The sequence below is a fragment of the Macaca fascicularis genome, chromosome 17, assembly GCF_037993035.2.
Source record: "Macaca fascicularis isolate 582-1 chromosome 17, T2T-MFA8v1.1".
Lineage (NCBI taxonomy): Eukaryota > Metazoa > Chordata > Mammalia > Primates > Cercopithecidae > Macaca > Macaca fascicularis.
The window spans coordinates 65831414-65853535 of NC_088391.1; the positions used below are offsets into that span (position 1 = coordinate 65831414).

The 22122-nt window shown below is 37.3% G+C and overlaps 1 protein-coding gene across 8 annotated transcripts in view; it reads right to left on the reverse strand.

Moving 5' to 3' along the window:
• LOC102145599 (uncharacterized) overlaps nucleotides 1-22122 on the reverse strand; it is a 682844-nt gene that overhangs the window by 312277 nt on the left and 348445 nt on the right. For 3 of the 8 annotated variants that reach the window (XM_074021603.1, XM_074021611.1, XM_074021610.1), the window contains one exon: nucleotides 18064-18174. The exons of 4 other annotated variants lie outside the window; for them this stretch is intronic. In XM_074021603.1, the coding sequence (XP_073877704.1) occupies nucleotides 18064-18174 (111 nt within the window). Of the gene's footprint in view, nucleotides 1-15644; nucleotides 18175-22122 lie in introns of those variants that run through there. One more of the 8 variants, XM_074021606.1, reaches the window with a different exon arrangement.

Sequence of the window (22122 nt, forward strand, 5' to 3'; positions counted from 1 at the left end):
TTCTAGACTGAGGACTAGCAGGCAGGCATTATTCATCCCAAACATCCAAGCCTCAGATGGCAATGACCAGGACAACAACTCCCTGGACAAGAAGACTTGAAAAAATAAGAGAGGACACACACATCCTGAGTCACTGAAAGGAAGCAGGGAAATGCTGTGCTGGATTAAATGCTGGGTTGGAACTTAGGATCAAGGACCACAGCAGAATCCCACAACCCAAAATTAAGCCAATACAGGGATAATGAAAAGCTGCCAGGTGTGCAAAAGATATTTTGGAAAGAGGATAGGCAGGGTAAATCCAGGTATTGTGGGACCCATGGTTCATATAACTTTGAGGCCCTCTTTAAGCAAAAGAACATAAAAGTTATTAATACAAAGTTAATCTGCCTCTCAGAACCTTAGAAGGGTTCATATAAGTGGGGTTCTGTAGCTCACACTCTGTTAGCTTTACAGCACATTCATCTTAGAAGGTGAGTGAGGAGAAGGGGAAAGGGGCTTTAAGGAGACAATGTGAAAACTCTGCTGTTGCCCTGGAAGCACCTACCAGGTCCTAAAGTATTGACACTAAAATATTTGCATATTTTCTGTCTTATCTGAATAGCCTCGTAATCAAAGTGGGCCTTACCTCTGATCCGTGATCATAAAGGCCAACTGTGGAAATGTGGAAAAGATGCAACTGGGGAAAGTGAAGCAATAAATTCATATAAGAAATTATTTTATTTACAAAAGTGAGATGAAAATATTTGTTTCCCTTGACAAATTTCAAAAGATGGCTTTGGATAACAGAAAACATAGTAATGTAAATATGTATATGTATTTGAGCATTATTTTTATGTAAGTAAAATTCAAGTATATAGAAATGTGGGAGATAAAATATATACTGGAATACAGCGGTAATATGCATAGATTGACAATATATTTTAAAGTTTTTAAAATTATAAAACATATGTGATAACCACATTACAGGAAGAAGATAAAAAAGAATGATCAATCATTTTCAACCCAGATACTTCCATTATTGCTTTTGTTCATCTCAGATTTTTAAAAATATATACCTTTGCTTATATAATTCCCTGTGTCCTTTGAAATAGAGGAGAATCTTCTTTAATGTTAATATGCACCTCCATTACTTTCTTTGAACTCAGTCAAGCTGCATTTCATGGTTTAACCATCATTTTCATCACTGTTACTAACTGCTTAAAACCAGCTAATGCAACCTTCAATTTCATTAATGGATGTGTAATGTCCAGAACATGGGTGTTAATAGCCCCTCTCTACCCTGGGCTGGGCAGACCATGTGTAGATCACTGTGTTCCCTCTCAGAAACACATTTTATAAGGGTCATTGACAAATAGTATTACATTTGTTTGAAGGAGGATTATCAAGATGCTGAATGCCAAATGAGGGACATTAAAGAAATTGAGGGTGTTTAACCTTGAGAAGAAAAGCCCTAGAATGAAATGGGGAGACAATAGGTCCTATCAATTATCTGAAGTTTTGTTGTGTGGAAGAGGGTCAAGTTTGTTCCCTGTGGCTCAACTATTAGGTGGAAGTTACTGGGAAACAAGTTGCAGCTCAGTCTCAGCAAACTTTCTAACAAGGAAAGCTGCCTGAAATTTTAATAAGCTCTCTGTTCCCCCTGCCTGAGAGTGCTCAAGCAGAGACTGGAGCATCACCTGCCAGATGTGCTTAATTGGAAGGTAAGAGGAACTAGCTGGAGTAGCAAACTCAGATGTCTTCAAAGGCCTAGGCAGGCAGGTGAGGTGAGGCTGATGAGAAATGTACTAATAGGAGGATACGGCACATGGCACACTGGAGAGAGATACTTCCACAAACCACCCAGCTGATGGCATTCAGCATGCATGCACTCTACCCCCACCCACACACACAATATTAACAAGCCATGTTTGGCCCCTGTGGCACAAGTTCATGACTGTTAAGCTATATATCACTTCCCAGGTCTCTTCCAAGGTTAGAATTCCTGCATTCCAAGACTGCCTTCTGTACTGTGCCCTAAGGACTATGTAAGATTTTATGTTAATGATCATGAACAATTTTCCATTTATTTAAAAAAATAGAATGTAGGATTCCATTGATAATTTACATATTTAAAGGAAAAGATGGACTTTTGTAAATTGGAATATATTTCCATGTTTTTCCTCATTACCACCCCCAAACCCAAGATGAATCAAGAATAGAGGTAGTCTTCATTAAGGGCACCATCTATCATTATAAATGCACATAAACAGAAACCTTAAAAACTGAGGGTTTTAATCAGATTTTCCCACTGATCCATATATGTGCATTCTTTTCCCCCAGTATTTTACAATAAATGCCCAGATCTATAAATAATATGGAGAAAACAGATCAAAACCAATACTTAGTATTTGAAAAATTGCCTCTTTTTCTAGATAAAGGAATAAAATCTTTAGTTTTGTTTCAAATAACTAAATATAAAGTATATTTTCACATAAATTTTATTAAATATAAATGATAGATTTGATATATGTAAGTAGTCAAATCATTGACAATAATCTGTACACTTTAGAGTCACAAAATCACTTTCTTGTGGAAATACAACCTCAAATATACAATAAATTATAACTTGTTTAAAATGCCATTATTTTATGTCTTTGATACTTGAGGTGCCCAGCTGATGCACTTTGATGTGGGATTTGATGAAAGTGGTGTTTTTAATTGACAACTTTTAACTTATTAACACCAATAATTGAAAGAGAGGACAGGAAATATTTGGGAACAGGATAAGGCTGATGAGTTTGTTTTTGGACCTGTTGAGTTTGATGCTCCTGTGGGGTTTCCACGAGTCTAGTCAACAGATAGAGACAGATGATCCTAGAACTCAGGAGAGGCATTTTCACTAGAGTTGTATGTACATCCTTAGCAGCTCGGTGCCACTTAAAGCCAAGGGAGCAGATAAGACCACGCAGGAAGAGCAGGCTGAGTGCGAAGAGGGTGAAGACAAAGCCTGGAGATCTGCAATATTTATCACATGAGGGAACAAAGGGGGCCTGAAAAGCAACAGGAGAGTAGGGAAGTCAGAGGCCTATAAGCTGCTCTAGGGAAAATGTTGCATGGAATCCAAGTTAGCCCAAGTTTCAAGAAAAAGAAGGTGGCCAACAAACCAAATGTTATGGAGGAAAATGTCCAGTGGAATGCAAGGTCCTTGGTGAACATGGGCGGAGCAGTTTTCGGAGAAGGAAAATGCCTAAATCCTAACCACAGTGGGATGAAGAGTACAGGGGATTGTGGCTATTCATTATGAGTTCTTCAGCACTTTTGGCATCATGTGTATATGTCACTGATATGGTTGGGCCATGTCCCCACCCAAATCTCATCTTGAATTCCCATGTGTTGTGAGAGGGACTGGGAGGGAAGTAACTGAATCATGGGGGCAAGTCTTTCCTATGCTGTTCTCACGACAGTGAATAAATCTCACGAGATCTGATGGCTTTATAAGTGGGAGTTTCCGAATGAGGTCTCTTCTCTTGTCTGCCACCATGTGAGATGTGCCTTTTATCTTCTGCCATGATTGTGAGATCTCCCCAGCCATGTGGAACTGTAAGTCCATTAAACCTCTTTCTTTTGTAAATTGCCCAGTCTTGGGTATATATTTATCAGCAGTATGAAAATGAACGAATAAAATCATTTCTTATTTCAAAAAATATATAACACCTCTTTCAACACTATTTTAAAATTTTTTATTGTTTTTTTTAAGACAGGGTCTCACTCTGTTGCCCAGGTTGGAGTGCAATAGCATGATCACAACTCACTCCAGCCTTGACCTCCCTGGACTCAGGTATCCTCCCACCTCAGCCTCCTGAGTAGCTGGGACTACAGGCATCTGCCACCAGCCCCAGCTAATTTTTGTATTTTTTGTAGAGAAAGGATTTTGCCATGTTGCCCAGGCTTCTTTCAGCAGTTTTAGATAATGCTTTATTTTTTTCTCCTTCTCTGCTTGACCAGGGTCCCCCAAATTTAAATTAGTTCATCTCTGCTTCCTCAGCTCCTTTTAACCTGTTTCTTTTTTTGTTTCCGTTAGAAAGATTGGATCACTTTTATAAACTGTGTGGAAGGAAGGACACAATAGAATGGAATAAGTGATCATTTCCAATTCTGTGCCAATAGTCCCCATTGTCTGAGCCAACTAAAAACCAGAGGTCACAGGTGAGCTTGGCTAATGCCATCTGAGAAAGTCAGGCTGCTGGAACTTGGAGAAGAGAGGAAAAGAGCCCTGAAGAGTGGATCCTTTTCATAACTGAATTCAGTTATTCCATTCTCTTTCCATTACTTCCTATCCTTCCTGCTGCTCCTTTAACACTCCAGCTCCACGAATGCTCTGATATGACTGGATCTTCAATCCATTCACCCCACTACATTTACTCTATCTCTTACCCTTCCCCAACCACAACTGACTCTTATTTAGAAGCTTAGAGTTATGGCTCATACTTTTAGTTACTTCCTTGAATATAACCTTCAAGTTGCTTTGTCCCTGTATTAGTTTCCTAGGCCTGCTATAACGAAGTATCACAAACTGGGTGACTTACAAACAACAGAAATGTATTCTCTCAATTTTTCTGAGTCCAGAAGTCTGAAATCATGGTGTTGGCAGAACCAATGTCTCTTTGGACACTCTGAGGAAAAATCATTTCTTGCCTCTTCCTACCCTACAGTGGCTGCTGATGATCTTTTTGATTTCTTTTCTTGTAGATGCCTCATTCTAATCTCTTCTTCTGTCTTCACATGGCATACTTCCTGTGTGTCTGTGTCCAAAGTTCCCTCTTCTTATGAGTCATCAGATTGGTGCCCATCCTAATCCATCATGACTTTATCTTAACTTGATTACATCTGCAAAGACCCTATTTCCAAATGTTCGTGTTCACAGATACCAGGGCTTAGGTTTTTAACACATATTTTGGGACACACAATTCAACTCACAGGAGTCCCTTTACCCTGCATTTTTCCCACCAGGCAAATTGTGAAACTAGGAGAAAATCCCATGTTTTGCCTATTTCATGATGGCCCATTGAATAGCTGTAAGGGGTAGGAAAGAATCAAAACAAAGTCAACAGTCTCCTTTTAAAGTTATGACCTCTACCTCCAAGTGAACACTAGTGCTATCTGATAATCCTACTGCATTTTCCTAGTGGGTTTACTTTCACATTATCCTAAATGACCATCTCTCACCATCAACCCTCTCCACAAAACTCCAAGACCACTTTCTCTCTGCTAATCTCAGCTGATAGGATTGTTTCTCGTTATAATGAGAAAAGAGATGCGATCAGGAAAGAACTTGTAAGTCTTCCAATGCCAATCTAAAAACCAACCTGCATCTTGATCCACATTCTGACTCTCTCTCAGGTGCCATGGATAAAGTGCCTGTGCTTTTATATTAAAGCCACTCCTCCACTTATGCACTTGGTTCCAACATTCCCCACCTGCCCATTCACTTGAAGATATCACTCTTTTTATTTTCCATTCTCTCTTTTTCATAATCAGTTTTTTCCTCTTGATTGGAATATTCCTATCCCCATTAACATACACACATATTATAATATTTTCCTTCTAAAAAAACAAAACAAATATTCTTCCTTTGATATACCTTCATTCCCCTTGCAATTTCACCACTTCCAATTCTCATAAAACTTCTGACAATTTTACCTAAACCTTGTGTCCTCATTTCCCCCCCTCCCAACTTCTTTAACCTATTCTAATAAAGTTTTATAAAGTTTAAGGGTACAGACTCTGGAGTCAAAATCCTTAGGCTCACTGCTTACCAATGCGTGGCCATGAGAAAGTCCTTTAACATTGTTGTGCCACAATTTCCTCACCTATAAAATGAAGATAGTAAAATCCATCTCAAAGGATTGTTATATAGTCAATCTAATATTTATAAACTACTTAAGGGACTGCTGGACTAATGTAAAGTGGTATATGCTTTCTTATCAAACTAATGTTGAATGATAAATAAAGTTGCATCCCTGTCTCATCTCATATACAAAATAAACAGATTTAAGAACTGGGCCAGGCACGGTGGCTCACACGTGTAATCCCAGGACTTTGGGAGGTTGAGGTGGGTAGATGACTTGATGTCAGAAGTTCCAGACCAGCCTGGACAATATGGTGAAACCCCATCTCTACTAAAAATACAACAATTAGCTGGTCATGGTGGTGCGTGCCTATAATCCCAGCTACTTGGAAGACTGAGGTGGGAGAATCGCTAGAACCTGGGAAGTGGAGGTTAAATACTAGAAGAAAATATGAAGGTTTATTTTTGTACTCTCAAGGTAATAAGTAGTTCTTCAGCAAGCTGTAAACTTGGGTCACATGTTAGAATGTAATAATGAATTTCACTGTAAAGCAAGTTAAAAATCCCATAGTAACTGGGAGAAAACAACAGACAGAAAATAAAGATATTTTTTGTCTGCTAATTAAGAGTTCTAAAAACATCAAGAAAAAATAGCCCCCAAAGAAATGATAGTCTGTGAATATGAACAATTCATAGAAGACTTACTTGTTTCTATTGTTGCATAACAAATTACAACAAACAATGACTTAAAGCATCATACCTTTATTATGTCACTGTTTCTATAGGTCAGGCATCAGAGCACAGCACAGCTTAGCTGGAGCCTCTGCTCAGCATCTCACAAAGCTGCAAGCAAAGCATCAGCTAGACGTGTTCTCATCTGGAGGCTTGACTGGTGAAGAACCCACTTTCAAGCTTATATGGGTTGTTGGCAAAATATATTCCTTATGGTTGTGGGACTGATGGTCCCTGCTTTTTGCTGTCTATGCAGCTTGAGTCTAAGAGGCTGTCTGCAGTTCACAGGGGGCTGTCTGCAATTCCTTCCTCATGGGCTTCTCCATCATGGCCACTTACTTCACTGAGCCCAAAAGGAGAATCTCACACCTGCGGGAAAGCCTAGTCCATCTTGTAAGGGCTTTTCTTAAGTCAGGCCCATCCAGGATGACTTCCCATTTGATTAACTCAAAATCAACTGATTTGGGACTATAAACAGATCTTCAGTGTTACTTCATCTTTGCAATATTTATTGACTACAAGCAAGTCACAGGTCCTCCCCACATGTGAGGAAAGATTACACAGGAGTAAACACCAGGGGTGGGAACCATGGGGATTAGTCTAGAGTTCATCCTTCACAGAAAAGCACACACAAATGCTTCTCAACCTGAAGCTACTTTCGTCTTTCAGATTATCATAAAGTAAAAAGTGCTGACAATGATTTGAGGCAGCAAGTACTCTTATAAACTATCAGTGTAGTATACATGGACACTTTCATTATGAAAGGGGTTTGACAGCATCTACCAAAATTCAATATGCACATCCTGTTTAGGCTACAAATTCCATCTCTTGATATCCACCCTGAAAATATATGAACATTAGGAGAGACGTGCAGAAATGTTCAAAGCAACATTATAATAAAAATAAAATTTGGAGAAAACCAAAACATCCCAAGTAGAAGGAGAATTAAATAACTTGCAGTGGATTTGCACTTTGAAGTATGCAAGTGTTAAAAATGAATGAGGAAGAACTGTATGTACCAATACAGAAGGAGCTTAATATGTTATTGATAAAAATTTAAGTTGTAGAATAGCGTATTATACTGTTTTTTTAAATTGTGCATATACATCTGCCTATACATTTATCCATCTACACACTCATGTTTTAATACAGTCCAGATTGCTACAGTCCAGCCTGCTAAACCTTTTTTATTAATAGAATATTTACAACACACAGTGCTATTTGCATATTTTATATAATTTTTAGTTTTTAAAAGTTTTTTGCAAAATTTATATAACTTTAAGTATGTTTGTCTATTCATTAATATATTCTATCAAATTAAGACATTTTTCTTTCTTTTCTAGATTACTAAGTGTTTTTATCAAGTAGATATTATACTGTTATTCAGATATCATTGTGGCCACTAATTCCACTTCCTAACATAACTCCTAAAGATGGACGTAATAAGATGTAACTCCTAAGGATATACGTACGAAAATGTTTAATATTACATTATCATATTCAACAAAATTAAGAGAATCCCCAAATAGTCACCAACAGAGAGAGGGTTAAATACATTGTGGTACATGGATACTATAAAACGTGCAGTCATTAAAAAGGAGGAATCTTTCTGCATTTATGATTATGATGTTGTTCTTTCAATAAACTGCTACCTACATTTGCTAATACTTTTTTGCATCTTTGCATCTTATACATACATTTGCATCTTATACATACTTTTTTGGCACCTTTGCATCTTATACATAAGTGAAATTATATTTGTTTTTTCACTGTTGTTATTAGATGTTAGTACTAGGGTTAATCTAAACTAATTGAAAGAGTATCTACCTTTTCATCATTTTCCCACAGTTTTCTGTTTCAATATACTATATGATAATTACTTTTTCCATTTAAAGTATGAAATAAATGGTTTAAAATCCATATGTGTCTGAGTGGTTTTCTTCTGAAGTAGTGGGAAATAAAGAGAGCACACTGGAAAAGGTAAATGATAAGTTTTGATTTTGGATGATGCCTTATTCTGTAAAAGCCTCAAGGTGAAAGGAACAGTCTAAGATCAAGCTAAGAATGCAGACAATTTTCATGCAGAGAGCACAGTGGAAGAAATGAACAGAGGAACAGTGGAAGGTGGAACTTCAGGAAAGGGAAGAAGTGTCCTGCAATTTGGACAATGGTCAGGGGACTCTGGATAAATGAAGTCATGGATGGAGTTAGCTAACCTCAGCACTCTTAAACTTAACTCAAAATTACTTTGCTTTGGTATTAAAATTACTTGAGCCAGTGTTTATGAGAATTCTGCCTTATTCAGTAGATTAGAAGAAAAATATCTGGGACAAAACTTCATGGTTTCAAAGAAGCAGTGACTGAGCCTCAAATTCTACCCATCCTTTGGGGACTGTCCTATTGTTCATTTCCCCCAAAAGGCATCTCATTTACTTTACTTTCCCTTCAGATTAGTAGCTCTTGGCTGGGCACGGTGGCTCACGCCTATGATCCCAGCATGTTGGGAGGCTGTGGCAGGCAAATCACCTGAGGTCAGGAGTTCGAGACCAGCCTGACCAATATGATGAAACCCTGTCTCTACTAAAAAAATTTTAAAAAAAAATACGAAAAGTATCCAGGTATGGTGGCATGCACCTGTAATCCCAGCTACTCAGGAGGCTGAGACAGGAGAATCGCTTGAACTCAGAAGGCGGGGGTTATAGTGAGTGGAGATTGAGCCGCTGGACTCCAGCCTGGGCACCAGGAGCGAAACTCCATCTCAAAAAATATATATTAGTAGCTCTTAGTAACACACAGTTGAACAATAACGTTCATTAAACAAATGTTTTCTTATTCTGGAGAAAGTTGCAAAGATAGCTCAGAAAGTACGTATATACTTTCTCCCACTCCCTCACAATGTTAATTAGGGGTATGTTTGTCACAACTAAAAACTTAACACTAGTATAGTACCATTAATTAGACTACAGACTAGATTCCAATTTCAGTAGTTTTTCCATTAATCTTTTCTCTGTTCTAAGATCCAATTCAGGTTACCAAGTTGCAATTAGTTGTCATGTCTCTTTAGTTCCCTGTAGTCTTTAACAGTTTCTCCATTCCATACAGATCATTGATTTTTATGATCTTGAGGCTTAAAGAGTATTGACCAGTAGAAGTGTAATAGGCAAAGAGTTAAAATAGAAATTTTTTTTCTTACAAAAAGAGTATTGTCCAGGTATTTTGTAGAATATTCTTCAATTTGTGTTTCTCTGGTGTTTTCTCCCAATTACAGTAGAATTATAGAAAGAATAATTTTCATACCTTTTACCCAGAGGTAAGGCGTTCTCTCATGATAAGATAGATACCAGGGGCCACACGATAGCAACGTGACTTATCACTAGTAATAGAAACTTTGGTCACTTGGTTAAGGCGGTGTCTTCCAGGAGTCTTCATTATGAGATTTATATTTTATCAGTTCTGTCCTCTGTTCTTTGGAATCCAATCACTAAGTTCAGCCTATACTCAAAGGGAGAGAAATTAAGATCTACCTCCTGGAAATGGAACATATATATATATATATATATATGTATGTATATATATGTGTGTGTGTATGTGTGTGTATATATATATAGAGAGAGAGAGGAGAGAGAGAGAGACAGAAATTTTTCTATATAGGAGACTTTTTTCTTTCCTCCCATTGAGTTATTTATTCAATCATTTATTTATATAACTATGGTCTCGTCCTTTATAATCAAATTCTGTTGTTTTGTTGCTCAAAGTTAACATTCTTTTTTGTTTTGTTTTCTAAACAGAGTCTCACTCTGTTGTTCAGGCTAGAGCGCAGTAGCACGATCATGGCTCACAGCAGCCTCTACATCCCAGGCTCAGGTGATCCCTCCACTTTAGCCTCTGGAGTATCGGAGACCAAAGGCACATGCCATCACCCTAGGCTAATTTTTTTTTTTTTTGTATTTTTTTGTAGAGATGGGGTTTTGTCACATTGCCCAGAGTCGTCTTGAATTCCTGGGCTCAAGCCCTCTGTCTGCCTTGGCCTCCTAAAATCCTGACATTACAGGCGTGCGTCATTATGCCTGGCCAAAGTTAACATTCCTGTAACCTCTACCCTAAGAAAGTTTCTGCCCTCCCTCTATCAAATTGTAGACTCCTGAATCTAGGCACATGCTGTGTAGAATTCCTTTGTTTTCCTCCACAGCAGCCAGCAAAGATCATTGAATGTAACAGATGTTTGTTAAATACCTGTTGGTAGATAAGTAGAGAGATCATATATAAACAGACGTGTCTTTCTACCACAGGTTAATCTATATAAAAACCATTTCAGCCAGGTAATTTCCTGTTCCAGTTTTCCAGGTCTCAAGGCAAAAGAAAAAAAAATGTTTGAGAAATGGAGGGGAATATGAGCACACTTAAGGAAAAAGATAGTCTTAAGACAATTCTCAGAGGTAAAGAGTTGTTTATATCAACTTTTCTCATTCTTCAATATCACATCTGTGACCCTCTGGCCTTTCCCAAAACACTGCTTATTTACAAAAAGCCACATATTTTACAAAATCAAAACCCTAAAGATTAATTTGTATACTATCTTAAAATTTTAAAAACTAACATTTGCTCAACATAAAAAGGAAATACTGCAAATTTTACTTATCCTAATTTTTTAAGTTATTATTGCAATAATCAATTTCAAAGCTGCATATACTAATAATAAAACACACTATTCTGCTACCTGAAATTCTTGACCCTAGTGTACTAAAGATGTGAGATTGTCTAATTGGAATTCACCCCATCATGTACTATTACATTTATTAGCCAAGGGATGCGTTTGTAGATTCCTTTATGTGAGCAAAATGCCAAGTGCTCAAAGGCCAAGTCTTAGCAGTCAAAATGAAGCAGAATATCAAGTAATTACATAACAAATTCAGACAGTGTATATAATAATTACTGAGACCAGAACATTCATCCTTAGCTCTTGGACATTTGAGCTATCTATGTAAGTACTGGGCCAGCTCCATACAGAAATAATGTCGAATTAAAGGTATTTATTAAGACAAATTTTAACAGGCTTGATTGCTATTTATTCCAATTAAGAAAACAAAAGCTAAGGTTGTAGAGGTAACCATCATATTATGATTAGAATCAGAAAATAACTATAAGAGGGACAATTCCAGAACCTTAAACTAGGTGGGCAACAGAGTTGGAAGAATGTGGTGGTGGTAGGTGGGTGGGGAGCTCATCAGTAAAGAAAGTCTGCTTTTCTTTTTATTTCATATGTGGAGTCATCAGATTTGACAAGCTACTAGTCAAAGAAGGGTTTAATTTTCTAATATTTCTTGAAATAGGATCTCTACTATTTTTCGCACAGGGCCAAAGCTGAAGTGTACATGTTGTATATTGACAGCTTCCATAAATACTATTTTCTCTTTGCTTACTTCAGGAAACACACCACCTGACTCCCAATTAACACAATGATGTACATCGAATGAAAGCCCTTGCTTTTTTGTTTCACTGTCATCCATCCCATAATATTCCCAGGCAGGGAAACATTTGAAGCAGCATCAGACAAGTATGAGTATTGGAAAGCAAAACTGCACATACACACACGCCCCACACGCCCCACACACCCCACACGAGAGACAGAGAAAGAGAGAGAGAGAACGAACCACTATTTTTCTCTCATTTGCAAGTGTGCAGGTATTCTACATGGAGCAGGGAAAAAAATACTCCAACTTCTTACATTTCTAGCACTCACACTTCTTGCTCCTCTGTTTGCAGTAATTTCAAAACAGTTTCATTCAGCAACTGAGTAACATCAGAGGAGAAACCTGTCTTGGCAGGAAGCACTCACTCTTTGCCTCAGAAAGCCTCTGGGATGAAAGAGGTCCTGTATGCTGCTGTTTGAAATTCTACTTCATTCCAGTGAGCAGTAGAAATAAAATTATTTGGTTAGGAAAGCAGAGTAGGGGCAGCAAAGTCAGAGATCAGGAGTGCCTGGCTCCTTGCCAATTACCCACCTCCCCTGCACTCTTGTAACAGTGATCCAGGAGGGTGCCATCTCTTTTGAGACCACGCTTCTCTGTCCCATTTCCATTACTTCTGAAGCCCTATATTTAAAAGGGTTCTTTAGAAATGTAAAGAGAAAATCTGATTATCATTGTTTACAAATACGGATGTGGCACATCTTCCTCTGAAAATGACTTGATCAAAATTGACTTAGGTCAGAGTTATTTCATGATCAATTAACAAAGGTTAATTGAGAAAGACAAAGCTGGTTAGGATGTGTTTTGTGCATATTTATCCAGTTCTTAAATTGAACAGGAGCCATTGCAAGTTCAGATGCTATACTCCTTTTCATATTTCCAATTACTACCTAGCAATGACCAATCTTTTCTCTACCCTGGTATTCCACTGCTGTTACTACTACACATTTATAATAGGTAAACACTTTCTCTTGCAATATTTGAGGTTTTATTTAAATGGAAATCAATTTTTCTTTGGCATAAAGGCACATAATATGGGTTAAACTTATTATTAACCTTGAAATACACAGTGCCCTATAGTTCAGAATCTGAAATTTCGAAGGTATTAGAAGAATTATGTGGAAACAGACTCTACATTTTTAGACTTGCATAAGAAAAGGTAGAAGAAATTTAATATTTATATTTCACTAAAAGATAGAGAGCTTTTTTCAAAGTTTAAGACATTGTCAATAATATTACACTGGAAATTGTACAAGGAGGAAAGCATATTAAATGGTCTAATGATAGGAGATCAGAGAAAGACAAAATCAATTTGATATTTAGATGATTTAACTAAAGGGAACTATATATATATATGTATATATATATGTGTGTGTGTGTGTGTGTGTGTGTGTGTATGCTCAATTAATGTCTTTGGACATGAAAAAGTACAATCATAACTAGTGATAGGGGGCATATTTCACCAAAAGTGGCTAGATATTCCCTCTGTTGGGGAATATGCTACATTGACAGCAGTCAAGAAGTAAACAAAAATGAGTAAGTGGACCCATGACAAGCCATGGACAGCAAGTCCTTAAAGACCTCAGTCTCTGCTCAGCTCCAGCCAATTAAGCATAATAGGATAGCAGCGCAGTGTTGCTATTGCTATTAATTTCTGAAGAGAAGTATAAAATTTAGATTTTTATAAGCTCATTTGTTTTTTAAACACTGAAAATTCTTTTTTATTCCCCCAAAAATTTGCCAGCCAAAAGAAATAAGATTGGACTAGGCTCCCAGGAAGTCACCTTATCCCTCACATTTGAAAGGATCCTAGAGGAGCCAAGGTAGATAATGCTGGGTAGGCAATCAATCAAATGTCACTCATTGAGTACAATGGTATGGTCAGCTCATGGAGGCTACAAATGCAACCTTCAAGGATGCCCCAATCAAAATTACTGATCAGCTCTTGATGTGCTATATCTATATCTTTGTAGCAATAATGAATTTACCATTTCACATTAATGTATATGATGATGATGATGATGTCTGTTTTTATGAGCCATTTTGCTTCCTGTGGAGAAACGGAAAAGTAATTTACTGTGTTTGGCCAGGACTGCCCAAACTTAGTGCCAGGCAACGCCTGACAGAAACTTGGATCACAAGGGGCACACGAATGTCATAGGCTCTAGGGCTGAACCAAACAAGCTTCTTTCTTGTTCTATGATTCAAAAAGATTCTGTTTGAGAGAAAAGGGCAAGATTAGGCTTCAGAGAAGAGAGTCCTTAGTTCCAGAGTAAGGCATCAGTCTTTCAAGCAAGAGAAAGGTATGCCACACAGATATAGAGTGGTTGACCAATAGAAAAGCCAAGATGGAACAAGGTATAGCATTAAAGAGGAAATCTCTGAAGGTCTCAATACCACTTATACACTACAGCATCCTTTTTACAGATAACGCTTATCAATCCCATAGAGGAGAAAGGGAATTCTTAAAGGAATACAAAGGGACCAGACAAGGTCGGATCTGGGAAAGTCCTGAAACTCCATGGAAGTATAACTGTGCACCAGCAGATGATTAGATACAAGTATGAAATGTGCAGGAATTTGGATGCTGCTCTGTGTTTGATCTAAAATATTTTTATTTATATTTCAAAAATACTGGAGCTCAGTTGCAGGTAGATAGAAACAGCTCTATGTTGCTCCAAGGTGGTGCTTACACCTATCATTTTAAGCCTTTACAATTGAATAACACTTTAAAGATATAAAGAATAATGTTTTTGGCAAAAAGGGTAAAACTAGGAGTAGAAAATTCATTCTTGAATGACAATTAGGTGAGCCAATAGGAACACCCCCCAAAAAAGGACAAGACAAAGACTCCCCCAAGTCCCATAACATTCAGTATATTTTCTTGAAAAGGCCATTAACACAGGTCTAAATCAAAGTGAGTGGCACGTATGATATTCCCCCAGTGTCATCATAATCTTAGCACAGTCTTATAAATCAATGAAGCAACACACTCATATAAACAGTGTAAAACCACAGCATAAAACTGTGTACTGCATGTGATAAGGCCACTACCTCTTTAGAATCTAAGTTGATTTTTTAAGCGATCTCCAGAGAGTCACGAAATCAATTTTTTTGCCTCTTGTAAGCACTGATTAGTCTTCTCCCAATCTCCATCCTGCCCTCATTTTTGTTCTTTGCTTCATATTGAGCACTTACACCCTGTCTGGGCAGGATGTTCTTTGGCTTAATTCCAACCTGTTTCACAATATGAGACTCCAGGCAACCTTTCGTATCAGTGACTTCTACTCAGGTATAAAAGCTCTTTAAAGTCTACCAAAAATCATAGAATGTATGCCCATATGAAATGTTTTATAGATGACCATTTCATTTCAAAATGACAGAGTGAATTAGAAATAGAACTGTGGTTATAACTTTTAGCCCTACTTAAAATATTAGCATATCTATAATCTTCTTTAAAGATAACTGTACCTTTTTCTAATCGAAAACTTTCAGCATAATTATCCTTCATGCTTATAAACTTCACTGCCATCAGATATACTTGTTTTATATTATTTATATTAACTTTAAGGTTTTTTCACTTTTTTTACATTTTAAGGAATTGTTTGCTTTGTATATTTATTCAAATATAACACTGAGTTCTTAGGGGTCAAGTATAATGCCAATTTATTCTAGCCACATAATATCATTTTAAAAGGAGACAATTTTTAATACAGAAACTTTTTTACAGAAAATACAGAACTATCATGTATTGAATCACATCCATTCAAAATTCAAATAATGAAATCCTAAACCCCAGTGCCCCAAAATGTGACCTTATTTGGAGACAGGATCTTTGCAGAAGTAATCAAATTTAAGTGAGGCCATTAGGATGGGCTGGATCTAACATGACTGGAGTCTTCATAAAAAGGGAAAACTTGGACACAGATACATATAGAGGGAAGAAGATGTGAAGAGGCATAACAAGCATATTAACACCTACAAGCTAAAGAGAAAGGCCCAGAGCAGATCCTTCTCTCACAGCCTCAAAAGGAACTAACCCTGCTGACATCTTGATTTTGGACTTCTAGACTTCAGAACTGTGGACTTCGAGTAAGGAAGATTACCCTCCGTAATGTGAGTGGCTTTCAACCAATCAGTTGAAGACCTTAATAGAACAAAGACTGACCTCCCCTAAGGAACAAGGGATTTTGACAGCAGACTGTCTTTGGACTTGAAGTGCATCTCTTCCCTGAGTTTCCAGCCTGCTGTCCTACCCCATCAGATTTAGGCCTCAGCAAGCTTCTACAATTCCATGTACCAATTATTTAAAATCAATATTTCTCCCTCTCTCTCTCTCTCTCTCTCTCTCTCATCACACATGTCCTATTGATTCTGTTCCTCTAGAGACCCTAATACATTAAGCACCACTATAAATGATAATATATTTAACATTTGTGATGCTAACTATAAGCCAGTGAATACACTGGGCACTTAACATAGGTTATTTCAGTAGAGTACTAATACTACTATTAATCTTGATGTCGACACTGTTATTTTCCAAAATTTACATGAGGAAACTGAGGCAAAGAAAGGTCAACTAACTTGCCCAAGTCACTGAGCTAGAGATTCTGCCGTGCTGAAATAGAACACAGACCCTTAGCTACTGTGGGATAGTAGCCAACACCAGGCACTGCACTGTGTCCAGGGGATAAAACAGTGCAGCAGACATGGTGCCTGGCTTCAGTAGGTATTAGACATATATGGAATAAATCTAGCACTGTGGTGAGTACCCCAGAAATGTTCGTTCAGTTGCAGTAAGTAAGCATAAAATACTAGGCCATCAAGTTAAACAGGTACCAAATTTTGATGAACTAAATGCCATGAACTACCATATCAGATACCATTCAAGTATCAGGAAAAGGCAGAGCTCTAATGACCACAGAAGGCAACAGTGGCTGTATTACTGCAGTACATACATAAGTTGTATGGACCTGGTGTAAAAATTTAAAGGGGCAATACATTGTATGTAAAAGTGGCTGTATCTTGCACCTGGAAATTATTGAACCTGAGGAAAGAATGATGTTCAGACAGAATAATGTTTGTCTCTAGGGAGAAAAATGAGCTAGATATGTTTTAATATTTTTTCCTCCTGTATATTTCAAGGTTTATAACTCCCAGAGAGGTGTGTGTGCATCTCTGTCTGAATGCAGGCTCATTATGTTCAGAACCAACGCTGAAGCAATGTGTCCTGCAAGTGCGATTTTTTTTTCCCCCAGCAAAACCATTAGTCCACCAGGAATTGCCCATTAAACCTGTGTCTTTTTACAACCAGCTGGATCACTTCCTATTACTCAGAACAGGGTTATTTACAAATGAGACGCTGAAAGGGTAACGTTGTCTGCATCAGCCAAGGTACCTTCTGTTCTATTAAGAATATGTAAAAGTAAATAACAGAAAGGAAATACATCCTGCCAGTTAACGAGATGTGGGTTAAGGGCCAGAGGCAAAACCCAGGGCCCTTAAACTAGCCAATCATTAACTGCTAGGAAATGCCTACAGAGGGGTCACCTCTGGTGATACAGGAGAGAGAAGAGGAACCTAGGGAAATATCCACCTCTGCATGAGTGGGAAGGTTGAAGGACTCAAGACAAACAGAACCATCCTAGCAATGCTTTCCCCCAGTTTTCAGCTGAAATCAGTTCCACAGTACTACATGTTTTTCATGGAAAGAAAAATCATAGCACTCCCCTTTGCCCTCCTTGGTTTTTTGTTTCTAAAACCTTTTACTTTCACTTCCTTAATGTAATGGCATACTCTACATGTAGGATCTGATTACAGATCTGGACTAAACTTTAGGAGTTTTAATAAAAGAACTTATGATGAATGTCTACACTGTGTTATGCTTCATTTTGGTTTATAAATTGCATACAATGCTGTTTTGTTTTGACCAGGGACTAAAATGAAACCAAATCCCTATAAAATACCTAGGTTGGGCCAATCTTACAGCTCTAGTAAATTTACTCCCTAGAAACATTCACAACATGCCGTTCTTACTTGATTCAAGATTAAAACATCATTTTGGTTTGAAACAGTCCTCTGCCTGGAGCTGCTGATTTGATGTATTGCTTTTGGCTTTGGTTTCCAAAATGTCAGCAGTTGGAGACACTGAAAAAAAAACATAGAAGGATCTGCAAGGGTTCCGGAAAAAGAAATCAGAAGTTTCCTTTTACTGCTGTGTCCCAAGTTCCTTTCTCCCAATTCCCTAACTTGGTAGTCTGATTTCTGTGATACTTCTTCCATGCTCTTTCTCCACATGTTGTTTCTGCTTTGTCTTTGCCCACCAACACACAGGGCTCCAGAGTTCTTCGAAAACCACCAGAAATAATCAACCAACACCAAACAATAAAGAGCAATGGAGATACTTCTGTATAATCAAATCAAGGATAATAAGGAGGGTTTTACATCCTTTAACCAATTTCTTAATTTTAACATGTCTCTCTGCCCAGATAACCCTGCTTTTGCTATCAACAAGGGCTATATTTGCATAATCTTTCCTGATTCGGTGCTCAATCTTTCTCAGATTGTTACAAGCCATTAGCCATTGCCCCAAACTTGCACGAAAACCTAGTATTAGCAGTGACTACCCCTTAGAAAACAGATTAGTTTCTGTCTGTTGTTAATCATCCATTTGGCTCCACCTGCTCATTAAAACACCCCTTACAGGCACATACACACTTTCAATGCAAAGAATCTGGAAATTTTCTCCATCTTTGCCACATCTGTACTTCAAGCATGTGGACCTGCCAACATGGGCAATGTTTTAACTTACTCTTGCGAGGTAATTGCTTATGTAAAGTATTTAAATAAGGGACAGGGAATCAGTGCTGACAGAAGCCTAGGGAAGAGAGAGGGAAAAGGTAGTGACTTTGTGAGGATATCCCTTCTTAATTCAATATCAAATACATTTTACTGCTATGAAAAGTTCACTGTTATTATACAGAGAAATTCAGAGGAAATACATTAGAGATGTCGCTCTGAGTGAACACCCTTCTAGTTTGGTAAATTTCATTATGGACCCTCACTCTGGTGCAGAAATTTTGGTAGAGTGGAAAGTGGGAATGTCTGTCCTTACTCCGAGTTTTAAAAACGGATAAAAGGAAGAAGAGAGAGCTGTTTTACATGGAATTCCCTTTTGGGGAGAAGTTAACAGTATTTCTCTTTTCCATAATCTTAATAAATTTCACTTCCTTATCAAATTTAGACATCTTCATCTTTCAAGTTTTTATTAACAATCATTTTCTGGCAATGTTAATAAGGCAAAGATAGTTATTACTATAAGTGGTCATTGAATATGTTTTTTATATATGTGTCATGTTATTCTTTTAAAATATATAACACGTGTAATTTTATTTCCAACTTTTAAGTTCAATGGAACATGTGTAGAATGTGCAGGTTTGTTACATAGGTAAACGTGTGCCATGGTGGCTTGTTGCACCGATCATCCCATCACCGAGGGATTAAGCCTGGCATCCACTAGCTATGCTTCCTGATCCTCTCTGTCCTCCCATCCCCCCACCCTGATAGGCCCCAGTGTGTGTTGTTCCAACTGCCATGTGTCCATGTGTTCTCATCACTTAGCTCCCACTTACAAGTGAGAACATGCAGCATTTGGTTTGCTGTTCCTGCGTTAGTTTGCTAAGGGTAATGGCCTCCAGCTCCATCCATGTCCCTGCAAAAGACATGATTCTCATTCCTTTTTATGATTTCACAGTAATCCATGGTGTACATTTACCTCTTTTTCTTTATCCAGTCTATCAGTGATGGGCGTTCAGGTTGATTCCATGTCTTTGCTATTGTGAACAGTGCTGCAATGAACTCCTACCAATAGTGTAAAAGTGTTCCTTTTCCTCTACAACCTCGCTGGCACCTGTTATTTTTTTGACTTTTTACTAATTGCCATTTTGACTGGTGTGAGAAGGTAAATATTTATATTAACATATATTACAAAATATTGTATACATACGTTTTATTTGAGTAAGTTGACTTTGGATACAGATGCTTAAACTAAGTTTTATGACACTTTAGCATCAGCTGTCAATGTTAAACATCTAAGCTTTCTACGGTAGACCATTTTAAGTGACCAGTTTATGAGAACAGGACAGGTCAACCAGAATTGAGAAGAATTTGGTTTTTGTAAATTGCTTTGGGTTCTTTGGCATACTAAGTCACACTATAAGGTAATATAAACCTAATGTAGCTCAAATTCTCCAATAAGTTAAATGAGGCATGTTATTCTTCTTTATTTCTGCCCTCAAATTACCATCCTGGAGGATACTACAGTTGTTTCATGCCAAGTCATCAAAAATTACATATTCAAAACATAAAGCATATCATTAGCAATTAAATGGCCCTCTGTATTTACCTGAAATTTTAATGTCAGTAATTGTTTTAGTTCCTGTGTATGTTTCTAATTGGAAAATACTAGGATATCTATTTTGCCAGTAGAAAAATGTAGTTTTATATAGTGAGTGATTATAAAAAAAAAGTAAAGTTAGTCATTGAGAGAGGATTCCCCTTTAACTGCTGTTTCCACATTCTACTGTCATTTAACTCAATTCCCATAGTAAGACAGTTCCTTATCACACCAGATATCTCTAGTCCTTTCATAAACGAGTTGGATTTGGTAATAGAGATATGTTTTGCATGCATCATGAAGGTAAATTTTCCAATCTGAAAATCAGATCTTTGGGACAGCCTGACATCAATTTATCAATCACTGGAACTGCTCCAGCACTGCGACCATTAGTTCATTTCTTGTTATTACACATGTCACTAAATGGTCTTCCTTCAAATCAGTACTTGTTGTCATTTACTAAGGCATGCAGAGCTTTGTCTAATGTCATGCCAAGACTTTTTTTGTGAAATGACTCCAAAACTTTGTTGAGGAAGCTGAGGAGGAATCACACAGCCTGCTTGCCCCAAAATGTCAACCACATTTCACCCAAGTTATCTAAATTAAAAATATTTTTCTGAGTTTCAAGACCTTTCATAATCATAAGTGGGTAGCCCCATATTGTAAGAATGTCCAAAGATCATTATAATGTTTCCTGTCTCATGTTTAATCAAAAAGAAACCACAGTTAATTTGGCATGACATATCCCCTGCATGACTTTCTGTAAATTATGGCCTAGCCACAAAATTAAGCTAGACTCTTGTGGAGCCTAGTGACTTGTCAGCAAGACTGCAGTCACCTAAAAATTGTGTAAGTGGGTACAGCCTCCTGGAGAAAACAACCCACAGAAATTATTAGATGTATACAATATTTTAAGAAGAGGGAAACAGTTACAAAACAGTACACACACATGATTCTCATTTAAATATAAACATATTATAATATATAGTGACAAATGTGTATTTGTTGTGTGCATTGACAAAAAGTCGGTTTCTCTCTGTGTGGTTAGATAATGGGCCTTTTAAATTTCCTTCTTTATACTTTAGTCTTCCAATTTTTGTATAATAGGCATTAACTATGATATATAATCAGGGTAAGTATCCTAAAAATAGAGAAATAGATGTATAAGCAACCGTAAAAATTCTAAGATTACAAAGGGTATGTCTGTAAATTCCTTGAAAAGAAAGGCTAAGTTAAAAACACACTAGGAGAGTGATACTGTATCTTCAGGATTCTGAAAATAATGTAAAGACCTGGTGAATTAGTGGCTGAAAGTGAAATATGAACTAGAGATACACAGTCGTTAAGGCAAAACAAAGAAAATTTAGAGTTTTGTTTTTTTTTAAAAAAACACAGAGAGTTAACAGTGATATCTTCATCATATCTCCTCTTTGAATAATTACAAGTGATTGCAGCTTGCTGGGCCAAGTTAAATCAATTCATAATTATATCACTTAATTTTGATGAAACTAAAGGAAGCCGACCCGCTCAAAATAGACAGGTGTCTTTAAATATTCTTGCAAAGGAACTACCAATAGCAACTAAAATTAATCACTCATGCTCAAGTAAATAATAAGATCACAGAGCTGACATCTCCCCCTCCTTATCTGAGATCTCCATTGGACTACATTGCCCTCTTAGAAGGAATGACCATCGGATAA